Source organism: Heterodontus francisci, chromosome 13, assembly GCF_036365525.1.
Source record: "Heterodontus francisci isolate sHetFra1 chromosome 13, sHetFra1.hap1, whole genome shotgun sequence".
In the NCBI taxonomy this organism is placed as follows: Eukaryota; Metazoa; Chordata; class Chondrichthyes; order Heterodontiformes; family Heterodontidae; genus Heterodontus; species Heterodontus francisci.
In genome coordinates this window covers 96,474,528-96,494,270 of record NC_090383.1, presented here as the reverse complement: position 1 = coordinate 96,494,270, position 19,743 = coordinate 96,474,528, and the positions used below count along the sequence as shown (strand labels likewise).

Below are 19,743 nucleotides of genomic sequence, written 5' to 3'. Positions count from 1 at the left end.
GGGACTTTATCAGAAGCTTTCTGAAAATCCAAGTATACTCCCCTTTATCAATTCTGTTCGTAACATCCTCAGAAAACTCCGACAGGTTCGTCAAACATGATTTCCCATTCATAAATCCATGTTGACTATACCCACTCAGATCAGCTTAAATAAAAAAAACTCCTCAGCCAGCAAAAATCCAGTTGGTCGTAGCTTCTCCCTTCATCAAAGTGGATGGCTTGAGCCAGGAGGTGAAAGTGAAGAGTGTAAATAAAATTTTTTGAAGTTACTTCCAAAGTTACACAAGTGTTAGAAAAGAGAGTTTGTAAATAGAGGCTTTGAGTACAAAAACAAAGAGGTTATGGTGAACCTTTATAAAACACTGGTTCAGCCTCAACTGGAGTATTGTGTCCAATTCTGGGCACCGCACTTTAAGAAGGATGTGAAGGCATTGGAGAGGGTGCAGAAAAGATTTATGGGAATGGTTTCAGGGATGAGGAGCTTCAGTTACGAGAATAGATTGGAGAAGTTGGAGTTGTTCTCCTTGGAGAAGGTTGAGAGGAATTTGATAGAGATGCTGAAAATCATGAGCGATTTGGACCAAGTAGATAGGGAGAAACTGTTTCCATTTGTGTAAGGATCGAGAACCAGAGGACACCATTTTAAAGTGATTGGTAAAAGAATGAGAGGTGACATGAGGAAAAGCTTTTTTATGCAGCGAGTGATTAGGATCTAGAATGCACTGCCTGGGAGTGTGGTGGAGGCAGGTTCAATCGTGGCTTTCAAAAGAGAATTGGATTATTATCTGAAGAGAAAAGATTTGCAGGTCTATGAGAGAAAGGCAGGGGAGTGGGACTAGCTGAGTTGCTCTTGCAGAGAGCTGGCATGTGCTGTAACCATTCTATGGTTCTATAGGTTAATTAGGTTCAATAATAGAACAATAACAAAGTAACATTAAAGTTAAAAAAAAAAGGCACAGAGAAAATGGAGAAGTGGAGGAAATGGAATGGAATGGCATTGGACTTGAAGATCCACAATCCTGCTATGCCGCAGTAACTATGGCAGAGTGGGAATTACACCCATTGGTGTCCCAAGTGTCTCACCCCAACAGAATTCCCAAGTAACCACCCTATAATCGACAGATTTAAGTACCCGTTTGCAGCAGTGGGCAGCAAAATGCAGTGCTCGCCAGCCGTTTGTACATCCAGTAGATCCCAGTAAAAAAACAGCTGCACCAAGATGAAATTACCCCTTTATAAGAGGGATGATTTTACAATGGCCAAAGCCTCTTTCTTTGAGTGTTCCATACCACAAACTCAGCTTCAAACAGGCTAATGAGCCTCACTTTAACCACACAATTAATTATACTGCATAACTGCATCTTGCCAGCCTACAGTACACTGGGGGCTCAGGTGATGAGGCAAGCAGAATTACAGCAGATGACTCCATCCCAATGGTTCCACCTCTTTTTAAGAGGTCAGGCAGCTAGAAAGTGGATGAAATTACAACTCACGACCACCCCAGAGGAAATTCCACAGCCTTATCTTCAGGATAGGGATGTGTGTATGGTAGCCTTCTGGTTATAATGCTCAACTAGCAACCAGAGATTGTGGCCTAGAAATTCAACTCTTCATCTGGCATTAAAACACCTGCTGTGCACCCAATATAGTGGGCAGGAAGTGTGACCATATTTAAGAAGGTAGATGCGCTGACAGCAGCAACAGTGGGAACATTTTAAATGCAGAATAATTTATTCAAATTAGGGTTCTGCATCTTATCGTCATCTTTTATGGTGACTCCAGTATGGTTTACCCTTAATGCTCTCAGAGTGACCGCAGATGGGCAGCAAATGCAGCCAGCGTTACCAAATCGCAAGAACAAATGAAAAAGAAACTGCTGGAAGTTTCCTGCGGGTTCTCCCCATTGGTTGCCATAACTTCAGTGGAAGATCAGCAGAAATCATTTTGCGTGGTCTGTCTGGGGTATTCCGACAAAGCTACTGTAATTGGGAAATTCCAGGCATTTATCGTCTGTCTTCACCAGCAGTCTGCCTCCAGGTACTGTGGAAATTCAGGACCAGTAATCTTTTACTTCATTATTTGAATTTTGTAAGTGTTAATATTGTTGTTTAGGGTTAATTTTGCAGGAATATTGCTTCAATGAAAGTTACTCTTGACATTTGAGTAGACTTATTAATGTAATATGTATGTCTTTTGTCATGTGAGAGCTGAGAAGATTCATTACCCAGATGACGTTGTCTTGCATTGTATCAGTTTAGCAAAATAAGACCGAAAGGCCTTCAGGCATGCATTCAGTCATAAAATGGTGACTATTCCTTGAGTCATTTCCCATGATTTGAGTTCTTCATTTTAAGTTCTTATTTTTTTTTTTAATCTAGCAACTTTTCAGTCTTTAAACACAGATGATAATCAGTAGGGATGTTTGGGGGGGAGGAGCTATAAATGTTAGTTCTGAATAAAACTTAGGAAGAAAACGTGGGTTGCAATGAACTCAGTAAACTCGCATTTATTCACTTGTTTCTTCTGTCTGTGTACTATTTTAACTACCTTTTCCAGTACTATCTTGTAATTTAAGCTCCCACAAACAACAATATGATAATGACCAAATCATCTGTTTTAGTGATATTGGTTAAGATGTACATCTTGTCCAGGACACTGGGGAGAATTTCTCTGCTCTTCAAAATAGCATCATTGGATATTTTAAGTCAAACTGAGAAGGCAGATGGAGTTTTGATTTAACGTTCCAATGGAAAAGAGGACACTGCTGATAGAGCAGCACTCTGTCAGTACTACACTCGAGCGTCAGTCTAGATTATGTGCCCAAATCTCTGGAGTTGGATTTAAACTCACAACCTTCTGACTCAAAGGTTAGTAAAGTGGTACTGGAGAGAAGAGAAAATCTCTGACAAATGTCACCAGCTCAATGTTTATGTGCAGCTGAGAGAGTGTCTTAGAAACAAATCTTGTACAAAGTTGTTTTAAAATGCAAGATTTCGGAGAATGCACAGGTTAGCAAGCACATTTTCCATTTTTCTTGACTGATTTTCCTCCAGCCATTTAAAGAAGGTGACGTGACAAGGGCAATTGTTATATTTTTGTAATAAAAGCAGAAAATGCTGGAAATACTCTGCAGGTCAGGCAGTGTCTTTGGAGAGAGAAACAGAGTTAACATTTCAGAACTAACAGTGGCGCAGTGGTTAGCACCGCAGCCTCACAGCTCCAGGGATCCGGGTTCGATTCTGGGTACTGCCTGTGTGGTGTTTGCAAGTTCTCCCTGTGTCTGCGTGGGTTTTCTCTGGGTGCTCCGGTTTCCTCCCACAAGCCAAAAGACTTGCAGGTTGATAGATAAATTGGCCATTATAAATTGTCACCAGTATAGGTAGGTGGTAGGGAAATATAGGGACAGGTGGGGATGTTTGTTGGGAATATGGGATTAGTGTAGGATTAGTATAAATGGGTGGTTGATGTTCGGCACAGACTCGGTGGGCCGAAGGGCCTGTTTCAGTGCTGTATCTCTAATCTAACTAGGAAAAGCTAGAAATGTAGCAATAATGATAGGAGATTCGATAGGGGAATAGACAGACGTTTCTGCGGCTGCAGAGGTGAATCCAGGATGGTGTGTTGCCTCCCTGGTGCCAGGGTCAAGGATGTCACTGAACGGCTGCAGAGAACCCTGAGAAGGGAGGGTGCACAGCCAGCAGTCATGCTCCACATTGGTACCAACAACATAGGCAGAAAGAGGGATGTGGTCGTGCAGTCAGAATTTAGGGAGCTAGGTTGCAAATTAGCGGCGCAGTGGTTAGCACCGCAGCCTCACAGCTCCAGGGACCTGGGTTCGATCCTGGGTACTGCCTGTGCGGAGTTTGCAAGTTCTCCCTCTGACCACGTGGGTTTTCGCCGGGTGCTCCGGTTTCCTCCCACAGCCAAAGACTTGCAGGTGATAGGTAAATTGGCCGTTGTAAATTGCCCCTAGTGTAGGTAAGTGGTAGGGTTAGTATAAATGGGTGGTTGTTGGTCAGCACAGACTCGGTGGGCCGAAGGGCCTGTTTCAGTGCTGTATCTCTAAATATAAATAAATAGATGTAGTAATCTCTGGATTACTCCTGGCACCATGTGCAAGTGAGTACAGAAATAGGATAAAGCAGATGAATTTGGGATTGGAAAGATGGTCCAGGAGGGAGGGCTTTTGATTCCTGGGACATTGGGACCAGCTCTGGGGGAGATGGGACCTGTACAGGCCAGACAGTTTGCACCTGAAGAGAGCTAGAACCGATTTCCTTGCTGGGCGATTTGGTAGTGCTATTGGGGAGGATTTAAACTAATTTGACAGGGATGTGGGAACCAGGAGGTAATACTTGAGAGGAATACCAAGGGGCACAGAATACTGGAAGAGACAGTTAGCGCCAGAGTAGGAAATAGTAAGTTATTAGGTGGGTTCGGAGTAAACGAGAAAGTACTAAAGTCTAATTAGGGTTACTGTGCATGTATGTGGATGCATGGAGTGTGGTAAATAAGATTGGTGAGTTACAGGCACAGATTGCCATGTGGAAATATGATGTTGTAGCTATAATGGAGCCCTGGCTCAAAGGAGGGCAGGACTGGGTATTAAATATTCCTGGATACAAGGTGATCAGGAAAGATAGGAAAGGAAGGAAAGGGGGACGGGTGGCAGTATTGATTAAGCAGAGCGTTGCAGTACTGGAGAGAGAGGATGTTCCAAAGGGGTTAAGGACAGAATCTATTTGGCTAGAGCTAAGGACCAAAAAAGGTGCAGTTACATTGCTCAGTGTAGTCTATTAACCACCTAAAAATAGGAAAGATGCAGACGAACAAATTTGCAAGGAAATTACAGAGAGGTGCAGGGATTATAGAGTCATTGTAATGGGGGACTTTAACTATCCGAATATAGACTGGGATAATAGTCATGTAAAGGGCAGAAAGGGGCAAGAGTTCCTAGAAAAATTTCTACAGCAGTATGTTTCCAGTCCAAGAAGAAAGGAGGCATTGCTAAACTTGATTCTTGAGAATGAGGTGGGCCAAGTGGATCAAGTGTCAGTAGGGGAACATTTAGGGGACAGTGATCATTATAATGTAAGGTTTAGGTTGGGTATGGAAAAGGACAAGGAACAATCCAGAGGAAGAAGAATTAACTGGGGAAAGCCAACTTCAATGTGTTAATAATGGATCTAAGCCATATAAACTGGATTCAAAGGTTGGCAGGGAAAACGGTAACTGAACAGTGGGCTGCTTTTAAAGAGAAAGGATTACAAAACCCTCCACCAGTCTCAGTAAGTGTCTGCTTATAAGTGCTTAAGTAAAACCCCAATTAACACCCTCTACCTGCATAGAATCAAACAATTGATACACAATTAACAGATTAACATCCTAAGCTTTATTAATAGGGTCATATGGTACAAAAGCAAGGAAGTTATGTTAAATTTGTATAGAACGCTGGTTCAGCTTCAACTGGAGTATTGTGTCCAGTTCTGGGCACCACAATTTAGGAAAGATGTGAAGGCATAAGAGAGAGTGCAGAAAATATGCACAAGAATAGTTCCAGGGATGAGGAACTTCAGTTAAGTGGATAGATTGAGAAGTTAAGACTGTTTTCCTTGGAGAAGAGAGGTCGAGAAGAGATTTGATAGAGGTATTCAAAATCATGAGGGGTCAGGACAGAGTAGATAGGGAAAAACTGTTCCCAGTTGTGGAAGTATCGAGAACAAGAGAGCACAGATTTAAGGTAAATGGCAAAAGAAACAATGGCCACATGAAAAACGTTTCATGCAGCTAGTGGTTAGGACCTGGAATGCACTGCCTGAGAGTGCGGTGGAGGCAGGTTCAATTGAGGAATTCAAGAGGGAACTAGATTGTTATTTGAAAAGGAAGAATGTGCAGGTGTATGGGAGAAAGTGGGGGAATGGCACTCGGTAAATTGTTCCTTTGGAGAGCCAGCACAGACACAATAGGCCAAATGGTCTCCATCTGTGCTGTAACAAATCTATGATTCTTTAATAGGTTTTAAGCAACTGAAAGAGGGGGAGGGTGGGAAAGGAACAAAAGGGAAGGTCTGTGATAGGATGGAAGATGGGGAAGATTAAATAACAAAAGTATTGGTGGTGCAAGGCCAAAGGAATGGTAATGAAAAAGTAAAGAAACAAAAGGGGCTGGATTTTATGTCGGCGACCGGGGTCTTGGCCACTGGCTGGAGAGCCAGCGAGAGCCTTCCGTCACCATCTTTGTGGCAGGCCCGCCGCATTACATGCGAATTAGGCACTTAAGTGGACGGCGGTGGTCCTTCCCTGGGATTAAGGACACCCTGCCTGCTAAGAGCTGCTGGTACTTTTACTGAGCAGCACCACCACATAGGCAGTGGCTGCTGCCAGTAATGTACCCACTCGAGGCCTAGAATCATCAAGGGACCCAGGCCTTCTTGATGCCGGATCCCTCAATCAGGCACTAGTACCTTTGAATGAAGGATCACCCCCACCCACCCCCCTTTCCCCCACCCCCCACCCAACACTGGAGCCGGCAAAAAACCCATATGGGTTTGCTTGAGATGCTCCCTGCATGGCAGGCCCGCTTACTGTTAGGCTAATACTGGCGGAGGAGGGATGAGGCCCACAGTTGACCATTAATTGCCCTCATAAGGGCCTCAATTGACAGCAGAGTGGGAAGGCCATGCACAGAGTTTCCTGCCACAGACCTAATTAGGGTAGAGACGGGAAAGTGGCAGGGTCCCCACCTGCCACCATCCCGCCTGATTAAATGCTCTTCCCGTCTCCAAACTCACATGGGGGAGAGCATAAAAGCCCCCAAGATGTTTCTGGAGGAGGTGTGAATGGCAGAATGATGAACAGCTGCTGTCTGAAAGTCAATCAAGAGAAAAACGAGTTGAAACCGAAACCTGCAAAGAAAAAGGAAACAAAGCAGGGGCAGTGGTTATGGTCTGTAATTGTTAAACTCTGTGTTGAGTCTGGAAGGCTGTAAAGTGCCTAATCGAAAGATAAGGTGCTGTTCCTCGAGTTTATGTTGAGCTTTATTGGAACACTGCAGGAGGCCGAGGACAGAGAGGTCAGCGTGAGAGCAAGCTGACCTGACAAGCGACAAGCAAGTGACTGGAAGCTCAGGGTCATGCTTGTGGACTGAACAGAGGTGTTCCGCAAAGCGGTCACCCAGTCTTTGCTTGTAGAGCAGACAACATTGAAAGCAATGAATACAGTATACTAAATTGAAAGAAGTACAAGTAAATCACTGTCTCACCTAGAAGGAGTGTTTGGAGCCTTGGATGGTGAGGAGAGAGCAGTAAAAGGGCAGATGTTGCATCTCCTGCGCTTACATGGAAAGGTGCTGTGGGAAGGGAAGGCGGTGTTGGGGGTGGCTGAGGAGTGGGCCAGGGTGTGACAGAGGAAATGATCCCTTTGGAATGCTGAAAGAGGAGGGGAGGGGAAGATATGTTTGGTGGTGGTGTATCACTGGAGGTGGCGGAAATGGCGGAGGATGATCTATTGAATACGGAGGCTGGTGGAGTGGAAGGTGAGGACAAGAGGAACCCTATCATGGTTCTGGGAAGGAAGGGAAGGGTGAGAGCAGAACATAGGAACATAGGACCTCGGCGCAGGAGTAGGCCATTCGAGCCTGCTCCGCCATTTGATAAGATCATGGCTGATCTGGTTGCGGTCTCACTCCACTTTCCTGTCTGCCCCTCATAACCCTTGACTCCCTTGTTTATCAAGAACCTATCTAACTCAGCCTTGAAAAAAATTCAATGACCTAGGCTACACTGCTTTCTGGCGAAGAGAATTCCACAGATTAACAGCCGTCTGAGAGAAAAAAAATTATCATCTCCATCTTAAAAGGGAGACCTCGTATTCTTAAATTGTGACCCCTATTTCTTGTCTCCCCCACCATCCTCCTGGTATCCACTCTATCAAGTCCCCGCAGGATCTTATATGTTTCAATAAGATCACCTCTCATTCTGCTAAACTCCAATGAGTATAGGCCCAACCTGTCCAACCTCTCTATAAGATAAAACCTTCATCCCGGGAATTGAGACGGACCCGGTCTAGGGCCCTGTCAGCCACAGTGGGAAAGGAAAACGTATCAGAAGTGCAGTTGTGGAAGATTGTAGATGTGACAGAGACGGAATCCTTACAGGAAGCAGCATCTCATCTTCACATCACTTTAACAGTCTCCAATTTCCTGGCCCCAACTATCTCATCTTCACCATCCAAAGTTTTATATTTGTTCCCTGTCACTGCTCCAGTTTTTAAACAGCAACTTCAGCACCCTGATTCCAGTTAGTATATTGTTCCCAAATGAGTATTAAACCACCATTGCCCAGTGGGTTGAGCATTCTGGATAACCAGGTACCAGACTGGGACAAGGTAAAAACCATTGAAAAACTTGGTTGGCACAGTAGCATAGGCACAAGGACACAGTGTATTGGAGCCCTTCCATTACTGTACAAAATGGCAGGCAGACATTTGTGCCACAGCCCTCCAACTACTGATATCCCATCTGCAGAGTAGCATTAGCAGGGGGTAAGAGCTGCCTCTTCAACAACCCCCTTATCCCATGAGCCTCTTAACAAGTGATGGCACTTAACAAGGGGGGGATCCAAGAAAGTGGAATGAAAGAAAGTACCTGAAAAATTGCACAAAAAGCAGATAAAAATATCTGTACTCATGCCTCTAGTCTAAATGCATTTTTATTCAAACCTTGTGTTATTTTTGTGTTCAATTTTTACCCAAATGGCATACTGTTAAGACAAAATATACAAATTATTAAGAGTAACTTTTACTATGTTTCAAATAATCGATCACCAAATTAATTATGCAAGATTTCATCATACTAATATCTCTCCACTCTTAGCATACACTGAGTCCTGTCCTAGTTCTATTCAGTATTAGATGAAATAAAGGCTGCACATTCTTTAAATGGCTCTGTTTACTTTTCTCTGTTAGTTCCACTTGGTAAAACAACATTAAAGTGACATATTGGAACACATATCCTGTGTTATTGTTTTCATGAGTGACTTCAGCTATCACTATCCACACACGTGGATCTGCCAAAAATTACATTTTGAAGTGAAGTTTTGAAAACAGTTTTACGATATTTTTATGAATATAATGGCTATTTATCAAGTGCAGGAATCTGGAGATCTGCAATTATGTTGACTAAATATTGAGACTTCATGGTTTCTTCTCTCAATGAAATCTTGATCTGCCTGGGTTTCTATTTTCATGTTTTATTTTGATCTTTTTCATGGTTTCCTCAGCCCATGCTTTTAGATGCACAATTCCAACATTAAAATGAAAATTAACAAAACAGAATAATTAACAATGGACGATCATTTTCCTCTATCCAGTAGTTTTAATGAATCTGTGAATGTGATACCTTCAATCCCATTTCTGGATTTATTAAAGCATAGGGGAGCAAAGGTGTACTCATTCCTGAGCTAAGTCTAGCTGGTAATGTACTGACCTGGACATTTGGTTAACACAACATTGGGCTCAGGCTGCCAAAAAATGACATTCCAGGCCCACTTGAGTGTGACAGTGTGGAGCAGTTAACAACTGTGGAACTGCACCCCAACAGGGATTAGCACCTTCATGAGAGAAGAGGAGAAAATGGTTCTTTTGTCAGTATTTGTTGGTAATTTGGCTGGCATAGATGTTGATTGTCTTTCTTCTCTCCTGCAGAAAGAAGGACCAGCACCAGGCCAATATGATGTGAAGCATCATACTGTGTCTCAGATCATGACTTCCTCCTTCCAGTCAAAAGTGCCTCGGTTCTTGCCTAGTCCCAGTGTGAGTATAAAGAGATAGAAGGCTCGAAACTTTTATATTTAAAACGTTGCACTTTGTAGACATCTGAAAAGGTGAGCACGAATGCAACTTCAAAAGCTGTTGTAACCTAGTTCTTGGAGCATGCAGCTGTTTGTCGAGAGGCGATATAGGTTATGTTATTTTTCAATCTGCATTCCCAGGAGCATTAATGACATTTACACAATATGAGCACTTAGAGTGGCACAGTGGTTAGCACCGCAGCCTCACAGCTCCAGTAACCTGGGTTCGGTTCTGGGTACTGCCTGTGCGGAGTTTGCAAGTTCTCCCTGTGACCGCGTGGGTTTCCACTGGGTGCCCTGGTTTCCTCCCACAGCCCAAGACTTGCAGGTTGATAGGTAAATTGGCCATTGTAAAATTGCCCCTAGGTAGGTGGTAGGAGAATGGTGGGGATGTGATAGGGAATATGGGATTAATGTAGGATTAGTATGAATGGGTTGTTGGTTGGCACAGACTCAGTGGGCTGAAGGGCTTGTTTCAGTGTTGTATCTCTGTATGACTTTGTGGCATATTTTCCAACATGAGGAGAAAAAAGGCAGTGCTGTAATGGAGTCATGCATGAGTCTACTGTTTGCCGATCTGCAACTGGACTGATTTGATTGAAATGATTTTCCATGGTCAGCCCCAGTTAAATATTCAGGTGGGTTGGGTGCTTGCTAAAGGTTGAGAAATTACATGTTAGCAGTTTTTAAAGGGTTGGGAACATTTAAAGGGTTGCTGCCACTTAAAGGTATATGTTGTCAAAATTGTTCCAGACTTTCTTAAGATTGCTGATATTTTCGATGTATTTTTCAGCCTTTCCAAATGCTGCCTGGGGCAAAAGAAGTGACTGGCAAAACAGGAAGGCCAAATAAATGTGGAAGCATAAAACAGATTCTGTGGCAAGGGAAGGAGTGATACAGTCCCCAATTGTATTGACATCAACCAATGAGTATCATTGGTGGTGAACTAAAATATTTAGCAAGTCATTCTTGAGATAAAACTCCTCTAATTATGAAACCACAAAAACATCAGTTGGTAAGCTGGCAATTTGAAACAGCCTTATACAAACCATAGATGTCCAAGGTCCAATCCTTCATTTGAACTGAGATAGCTGATATCAGCTGGGGAGGGGTAAGACTGCACAATTGGTCTCAATATTCCAGAGTCAGGGAGGGGGAAAATTCAGCTACAGTTCCTATTCCGTACCATTATCCAGTGACGATTGCTGGAAAATACAAATATGTAGGTCAGCAGAGAATTTTGTACAGCATAGGCTGTGTTGGTTTATGAATAGTGATCATTTACTGTTGTTAGGTCTCAGACAGCATGTGAATTAACAAGGCAAATCATACGACTGCTGACAAAAAGAATAGCTTTGTATTGTCAATTATAAAAACCCTGGATGGTTACGAATAGCTTAATTGGAAGCAGTAAATGCATTCATCATTGCCCATTATGGAGTATTAAAGAAATATTATGGTTCTAATGTAAATGATATTTTTGTAGTACTTTAAAACAGAGTTTCCTAATCAGAGATGTTTTATCCGAAGACTAACCTTTGAAAAGTGTATTTCAACAGATCCAATCTGAATCAGGCATCTGAACACTCATAACACTCTTATATCTTCAGTGAATTTTGGGTTCTTTGAGGTGAAGGTTGTTATTGCTAGGAAATGGAACACTTTCTCATTTTAGGTGCACAGTCTCAGCTTTAGCCACTCCCAGACAGGGTGTAGCATGGGTTAAAGTAATGTTCCCAATACATTGTTCCAGCAACATATCTGCTAGTGGCCCATCTCCCCCACTGGGAACTGAACTCAAGTGCTCATCCACATCACATCACATGTTGGACCCTTTCAGTCGATAAAAAGAGGAGACTTTCATTCTCTTAGACCAAGGTCTCGGGAATAAAAGGTCAGTCCTCTGACCAATTGCACCATCCAGTCCTTTTCACTTTCTAAGGGCTCACCAAAGATAAGATACACAAAGCTTAGGTACTAGGCAGCCACTTTCTGTCTGATCATGAAATGGCAGAAAAAAGTGTGAGCCTAGATCACAGAATCACAGAATAATACAGTGCAAAAGAGGCCCTTTGACCCATTGAGTCTGCACCAATGCATTAAAACACCTGACCTGTCTACCTAATCCCATTTGCCAGCACTTGGCCAATAGCCTTAAATGTTATGACGTGCCAAGTGCTCATCCAGGTACTTTTTAAAGGATGTGAGGCAACCTGCCTCTACCACCCTCCCTGGCATGGCATTCCAGACCGTTACCACCCTCTGGGTAAAAAAGTTCTTCCTCACATCCCCCTTAAACCTCCTGCCCTCACCTTAAACTTGTGACCCCTCAGTCTTCCCTGGTCCAGTGAAAACAACCCAAGCCTATCCAACCTCTCTTCATAGCTTAAATGTTCCATCCCAGGCAACATCCTGGTGAATCGCCTCTGCACCCCCTCCAATGCAATCACATCCTTCCTATAATGTGGCGACCAGAATTGCACACAGTACTCCAGCTGTGGCCTTACCAAAGTTCTGTACAACTCCGACATGACCTCTCTGCTTTTGTAATCTATGCTCGATTGATAAAGGCAAGTGTCCCATATGCCTTTATCACCACCCTATTAACCTGTCCTTCTGCCTTCAGAGATCTATGGACAAACACGCCAAGGTCCCTTTGTTCCTCGGAACTTCCCAGTGTCAGGCCATTCATTGAATACTTCCATGTCACATTACTCCTTTCAAAGTGTATCACCTCACACTTTTCGGCGTTAAATTCCATCTGGCACTTTTCTGCCCATTTGACCATCCCGTCTATATCTTCCTGTAACCCAAGACACTCAACCTCACTGTTAACCACTTGGCCAATCTTTGTGTCATCCGCGAACTTACTGATCCTACCCCCCACATAGTTATCTATGTCGTTTATATAAATGACAAACAATAGGGGACCCAGCACAGATCCCTGTGGTACGCCACTGGACACTGGCTTCCAGTCACTAAAACAGCCGTCTGTCATCACTCTCTGTCTCCTACAGCTAATCCAATTTTGAATCCACCTTATCAAGTTACCTTATATCCCATGTGCATTTGCTTTCTTGATAAGTCTCCCATGTGGGACCTTGTCAAAGGCTTTGCTGAAATCCATGTAAACTACATCATGTGCACAGATCTCTGGAGTAAGGATTGAACTCATGAGTTGACTCCCCGGTGCCATAAATTTATCTGATCTGACTTAACCTGCTGTAAAATAATGATTTACTTGCTTATTGTAATCAGATAGTATACCTGCCACACATACTATTGGCATCTTTTATGAATGATTGCTTTGCGATTGTTACATGATCTATGCCTATTATGTTGGAAAACTGAACAGAATGAAATTGGTCCAATATAGGATGTGCTGATGAGTTATATAAGCCAGAAGGTCCTAAGTTTGATCCCTCAGTGGCCACAGTTTCCCTATGATAGGGAGAGGAATATCATCTAAGATTTCTACTCCTGATCACTATTTTTAGGGTTGACAGCTCCAGTCAAAGCCCCCAATCAAAATATATGATTCTGATTATGGTGGGAGAAATGCACTGTTAATTCAATCCTGTCCCTCCACAGATTGCCTAACATATCATTTTAAACTTTCCAAATTAAAGGAAGACCCAGCCAAATTGTACCATCTATTACCGCTGCACCCCCACCCCCCCCCAACCCCCCCATTGAATGAGGCTAACCAAACCAGGTATCTTTAAATCAACAAATTAACTGTTTAATTAGAAAAACTAAATTCTTAAATGCTACGAAGATATAAATAACATTTAAAATAGAAAAAATTAGAGTCCTTGCAGATGTATGCCCCTGCCGGATATGGAACAGATCAAGGTTGCTTGAAGTCCTCACTGCCATCCGATGAGGAGATAAAGGTTCTTCAACAGTAGAACAATCCGTAGACTAATTCAGAAGTCAAAATTGTTGCTCCTTCTCCAGCGATGAATTTCAACAATTAACAACTTGCAAATACTTTTTAATGAATCAATTTGGCTTTAGAAATTTTGAGGAATGACGAGAATGCATTCTTTGCCTCAGTTTTTAGAGCTTGCTGCCTTAAAGCAGTACTGCTTCCTTTCCAGCCTTAAAGTCACACTGCAGTCTAACTTCCCTAACTTCAGTTTAAATTATCAGAGATCTCTGTTTTGGCTTGACCTTTTAGAATTTTGAGAGAGAATAATAAATAAACAGACTAAATTCTCTTCCTTCAGTTTAAATGGTATGAGAGCTCTCCATTCAGGTGTTAACACATGGCTGTCTGTCTGGTTTTTTTTGGTTAGAAGAGTCTGTCTCCACTATAAGCCAGTTCAAAATTAAATTGTAACAATGTATCTCTCAATCTCTGGTCCTGAATGGCTGTATCGCGGGCAACGAAAATGCACTCTTTTAATCACAGTCTCCGAATTGCTGTATCCTGGGCAACGAGAATGCATTGTTTGCCTCAGTTTTTAGAGCTTACTGCCTTAAAACAGTACTGCTTCCTTTCCAGCCTTAAAGTCACACCACATTCTTCCCCCAAAAAAACTACAGGATCATAACACTATCCACTGATGTCTGATGGAAAGTACACATGTGGAGATTAGATAAGAAAAGGATGAGCTAGACATTTTCATGATTGAGTAGCTTCCCAGCACTTACTTATAGGTAGTACTTACAGGGCTTCTGGTGCCCATAATATCGTACCATAACCGTCAGGAGAGGAGGGAGATGAAAATTTCAGGAACAAAATTCGCCAATTAGTTGTATTAAAGGAATTTTTCTTATTTTTCAAATAGAATATGAAAGCATGGTTTAGAATCAAAGAATGGTTACAGTACAGAAGGAGGGCATTCAGCCCATCATGTCTGTGCCGGCTGCCTGCAAGAGCAACTCACCTAGTCCTGCTCCCTTGCCTTTTCCCCGTAACCCATGTAAGATTGGGGAGAGATGGGGCTGTGTAAGATTGGAGAGAGTTGTGGCTGTGTAAGATTGGGAAAATATGGGACAGTGTGAGATTGGGGAGAGATGGGACAGTGTAAGATTGGGAAAATATGGGACAGTGTGAGATTGGGGAGAGATGGGACAGTGTAAGATTGGGGAGAGATGGGGCAGTGTAAGATTGGGGAGAGATGGGGCAGTGTAAGATTGGGGAGAGATGGGGCAGTGTAAGATTGGGGAGAGATGGGGCAGTGTAAGATTGGGGAGAGATGGGGCAGTGTAAGATTGGGGAGAGATGGGCAGTGTAAGATTGGAGAGAGATGGGACAGTGTAAGATTGGGGAGAGATGGGACAGTGTAAGATTGGGGAGAGATGGGGCAGTGTAAGATTGGGGAGAGATGGGACAGTGTAAGATTGGGGAGAGATGGGGCAGTGTAAGATTGGGGAGAGATGGGGCAGTGTAAGATTGGGGAGAGATGGGGCAGTGTAAGATTGGGGAGAGATGGGCAGTGTAAGATTGGAGAGAGATGGGACAGTGTAAGATTGGGGAGAGATGGGACAGTGTAAGATTGGGGAGAGATGGGGCAGTGTAAGATTGGGGAGAGATGGGGCAGTGTAAGATTGGGGAGAGATGGGACAGTGCAAGATTGGGGAGAGATGGGGCAGTGTAAGATTGGACAAAGACAGAAAAGATTGTTCTATCAGTGGGTAATCTATTCTTTATGTATTAACAGAAAACACCAGGACCAGGGACATATGATCCAATCAGACAGCTACCGAGCTGGTCCAGAGCTGCTTCCGGTCTGTACTATTATTAATTAAACATGTAAACTGCATAATGTCTCAACTCCCTTCATATTTTTCTCAACTTCGCATACATATAATGTAATTCTTCTTGTAATAGTTTCCTGAGTGTGTTACTAACTCAGAGATAAGGCTGCAAATTCAAATAAGAAAGCTTGATGCAAACATACTGGATACCAGGTGAATAAAATGGCTTCCAAACTGAACAAAATGGTGGATTAATCAATCTCCTTTGCACAATTTCCTTAAGTACCACAGTGGAGATTAGAGCACAACAGCAAGGAACTTATGCCAAATCTTTATAAAGGTGTCAGTGTGGCTTGGTGGTAAGATTCTCACCCAAGATTGTGGGTTCAAGTTCCCAATCCAGAGACTGGGGGCTGGATTTTACCAAGTCCTCGATGTCGTGATCCATGGTGGGGGTGGGGGGCTTGAAGATGGGTCCGGATGAGGCCTGCCACAGACTTTGACACTGGGAGGGCTCAGACCGATCCTCCCGGCAGCGGCGAGGCTCCATGGCAGCCCCCCTTCCGCTGGGCGATGGGACCACAATTTAAATATTCAAATGAATAAACTTAATGAATTTACATATACTTATTCCAATCTTGAGGGCCTGCCGTGATCTTTGGTGCCACGGCTGGCACTCCTGAACCTTCAATTCCCCATCGGGGAAAGGCGGCATGAAACTGGTGGGAAATGGGGAGGAGGTAAGATTTTCAGTGTGGGCGTGTGGGGAGGGGGTTAAATACACGTAATGGGTGTAGGGGATGGTGGATAAGGTTGAAGCTTAAACTTTCTGTAGTTTGTGCAGGGCATAGGTCAGATGTAAAAGATGTGTTTTGGGGCGGAAAGGGCAAATAGTTAATGTAATCCTTATTGGGGGGGGGGTGGGAAAGGGGCATAAGAAATGTATTTATTTAATTTTGGGGGATATGTGTTTAAAAATTTAAATTAGGCGACAGGGCTGACTGCCCTTTAAAGTGGCGCCCAGTGCCTGCGCACAGGCAGCTGACACCATTGCCAAGGACGAACAGCCCGCCCCCTCTACAAGATTGGGAGGGCGGGCCTCCCCGATTCTTTACATGAGCCGCTGGGCTTGAGATTGCGGCAGCTTTTTTGGGTCGTCATTTTTTGAGCTCAGCCTCTTAAAATCCAGCCCCTGAACACAAAATCTAGGCTGACCCACTAGTGCAGTACTGAGGGAGTGCTGCGCTGTCAGAAGGGTCATCTTTCAGATGGGGTGCGATTTAATAGAGGTGTTCAGAATTATGAAGGATTTGATAGAGTAAATGAGGAGAAACTGTTTCTACTGACAGGAGGGTCAATAACCAGGCAACATAGATTTAAGATAGTTAGTAAAAGAACCAGGGAGAATTTCTTTTACACAGTGATCTGGAATGCACTGCCCGAAAGAGTGGTGGAAGCAGATTCAATGGTAACTTTCAAAAGGGATTTGGATGTAAACTTACTATGAGGAAGGCAGGGAAGTGGGACTAATTGGATCTCTCTTTCAATAAGCCAATACAGGCATGAGGGGCCAAATAGCCTCCTCCTGTGTTTTATGATTCTATTTCCAGAGAGATTGTAAATTAATGAAAGATGGTGGAAATATACAAATCTGAAAATGTCCCTAAAATATCAGTGCATGTAACCACTAGACAAATAAGGCCTTGTGGTTTATTTTGTAAAATACCAGTATTGATGAATTATCTCCCTTAAAATATGGATGTTAATAAATATGTTCCACTGTTTCAGTGTTTATTCATGTGTTTTGCTAAATTGAATTAACACAGAAAAAAATTTGTCAGAGACAGCTTTTGGCTTAGCATCTGCATATTCTCTTCCTTCTGCATGGTAATCAGCTGTCAATCAAAAACCCTATTTGTAATGCAGGGTTTGTGCTGGAGAGCATGCGGGTCAGGAGATCATCTTTATCTACTGTCACAGTGAAGTACAGCATTTATTACTTTTCTGATGTCTGCACCAGCTCTTTAAGGGGTTCGGGTATTGTCATTTGGAAGGTGCATTACTGGGCTTTTGAATGGATAACACAATTGGCAATCATATTATTAATCGCATCTGGTACTACCTCAAGCCTTAATTTTAACTCAGTGTGTGTAACAAAGGATAATTGGTTGGGGCGCGGCACGGTGGCAAAACCCCATGACATAATTGGATTGAAACTTGGATAATTTTTACCCGCAAGCCTCATTGCAATATGCTTGATGGGCTCCCCTCCCAATTGCGTCACAAAGCACCATATAGTATGTGCAATGTGAAAGTGTCTAGTTTTTTCAAATAAATAAAACAAGTTTTAAACGCTGTATTTGTCTATCTCTTGATGTTAGTGTTACACTGCCCTGGAGAATGGCAGGGGGTGGGGTGATGAAGGAGCACTAGAAGCCTGAAGCTGGGTGCTAAAATGTTTGGAAATGATGCCCCAGTGGCCGCTTTCGTAGGAAGCTAGAATTCTAGCAGTCACATTGTTCAAATATATCACCTTTCTCCTTAATTTTCTCCCCATCTTTTCTGACTGCACTGCCTCATTATTGGTTATAGTTCCGGAGATACTAGCCTGTCTGGTACCTTGCCTGAGTAGTAATTTTTTTGGTTCATTTTCTCCACTTAAGGTGCTGATTTTTTTTTATTGGAGTATAACTTTTGGTAACTTGTTCAAGTGACCATTCTTCATGGGTGAGTCTAAACAGTGGGCTGGATTTTAAGAGCCCACCGCTGATCTCGGTAGCGAGCTGAAAAAATGGCGGCCCACCCATGCACGCCACACGCCAAAGCGCCCCTACAATCTTAAGCGTGGCGGCTCATTTAAATAGCTGGGAGGGACCACCCCCCCTCACATGGAGGGGGCAGGCTGTCCGTCACCAGCAATGGCGCCAGCTGCCTATGCCCATTTTTAAAGGGCAGCCAGCTCTGCCGGCATATTTAAATTTTTAAAGAAAGATCCACCCAAAACTAAATATATAAATGTTTTATGCCCCTTTCCCACCCCCCATAACAATTACAATAACTATTTGCCCTTCCCCCCAAAAACACTTACCTTTTACATCTGCCCTTCCAGCCCCAAACTGCACAAAGTTTAAAGTTCAACCCTTCCCACCATCCCCTGCACCCATTATGTCTATTTGACCCCTCCCCACCCCACCCCTCACACTGATAAACTTACCTCCTCCCCTCCACCGCCCCCCCCCCCCACCCCTACCAATGTGGTGCCTTGTTTCCTGGATGGGGATCTGAAGGCGCAGGACTGCTGGCCACCACGCTGAAGATCGCGGCAGGCCCTAGAGATTTAAATTTATTAATTTTATTGATTTGTGTTTTAAATTGTGATCCCATCGCCCAGCGGCGGGGGAGCCGCCACAAACCTTGCCGCCGCCAGGAGGATGGGGCCGGGCCGGGCCAGGCCAAGCCGACGTCATCTCCAGCAACCACCACCCCCACCCCCTCCAACCCCTGCCATGTATCACGACATCGAGGGCATGTTAAAATCCAGCCCAGTGAGTGTTTTTTTTAGAGATACAGCACTGAAACAGGCCCTTCGGCCCACCAAGTCTGTGCCGACCAACAACCACCCATTTATACTAACCCTACAGTAATCCCATATTCCCTACCACCTACCTACACTAGGGGCAATTTACAACAGCCAATTTACCTATCACCTGCAAGTCTTTTGGAGGTGGGAGGAAACCGGAGCACCCGGCAAAAACCCACGCAGACACAGGGAGAATTTGCAAACTCCGCACAGGCAGTACCCAGAATCGAACCCGGGTCCCTGGAGCTGTGAGGCTGCAGTGCTAACCACTGCACCACTGTGCTGCCCATGGGTTGGCCAGCTGTTGGAGGGCATCATTAGAGTCCTATCCTGTCCTCAAGAATGCACTTTCCAGCAGGAGGCTTTTGATCCTAGCTAGTTCCCCGACCCCAAACTTAGCCTTGGGTGCTGAGGTAAATTATCAGGTCTCAATACTGCCCTGCCCTAGATCTGCTGATTAACTCAGTGTGTACTGAGAATCAGATGTGAAATCTTCCTACAACAGATGGTATGTTTATCCAGGAAGCTGAGGGAGGTCATTTTTCACATAAGTTAAACACAATATATGTGCAGGTCTGTATTTTAATATATAGGCCAGAACTAGCTGA

General features: G+C 43.7%; 1 protein-coding gene across 2 annotated transcripts in view; it reads left to right on the top strand.

The window, feature by feature from the left end:
• The window catches only part of stpg4 (sperm-tail PG-rich repeat containing 4), an 81,213-nt gene extending 65,470 nt beyond the window's left edge, over nucleotides 1-15,743 (top strand). The window contains exons 1-3 of one of the 2 annotated variants that reach the window (XM_068044145.1): nucleotides 1,817-2,036; nucleotides 9,701-9,808; nucleotides 15,519-15,743. In XM_068044145.1, the coding sequence (XP_067900246.1) occupies nucleotides 1,818-2,036; nucleotides 9,701-9,808; nucleotides 15,519-15,602 (411 nt within the window). In that variant the 5' untranslated portion in view covers nucleotide 1,817 and the 3' untranslated portion in view covers nucleotides 15,603-15,743. Of the gene's footprint in view, nucleotides 1-1,816; nucleotides 2,037-9,700; nucleotides 9,809-15,518 lie in introns of those variants that run through there. The other variant, XM_068044146.1, reaches the window with a different exon arrangement.
• The last annotated feature ends 4,000 nt before the right edge of the window (nucleotides 15,744-19,743 follow it).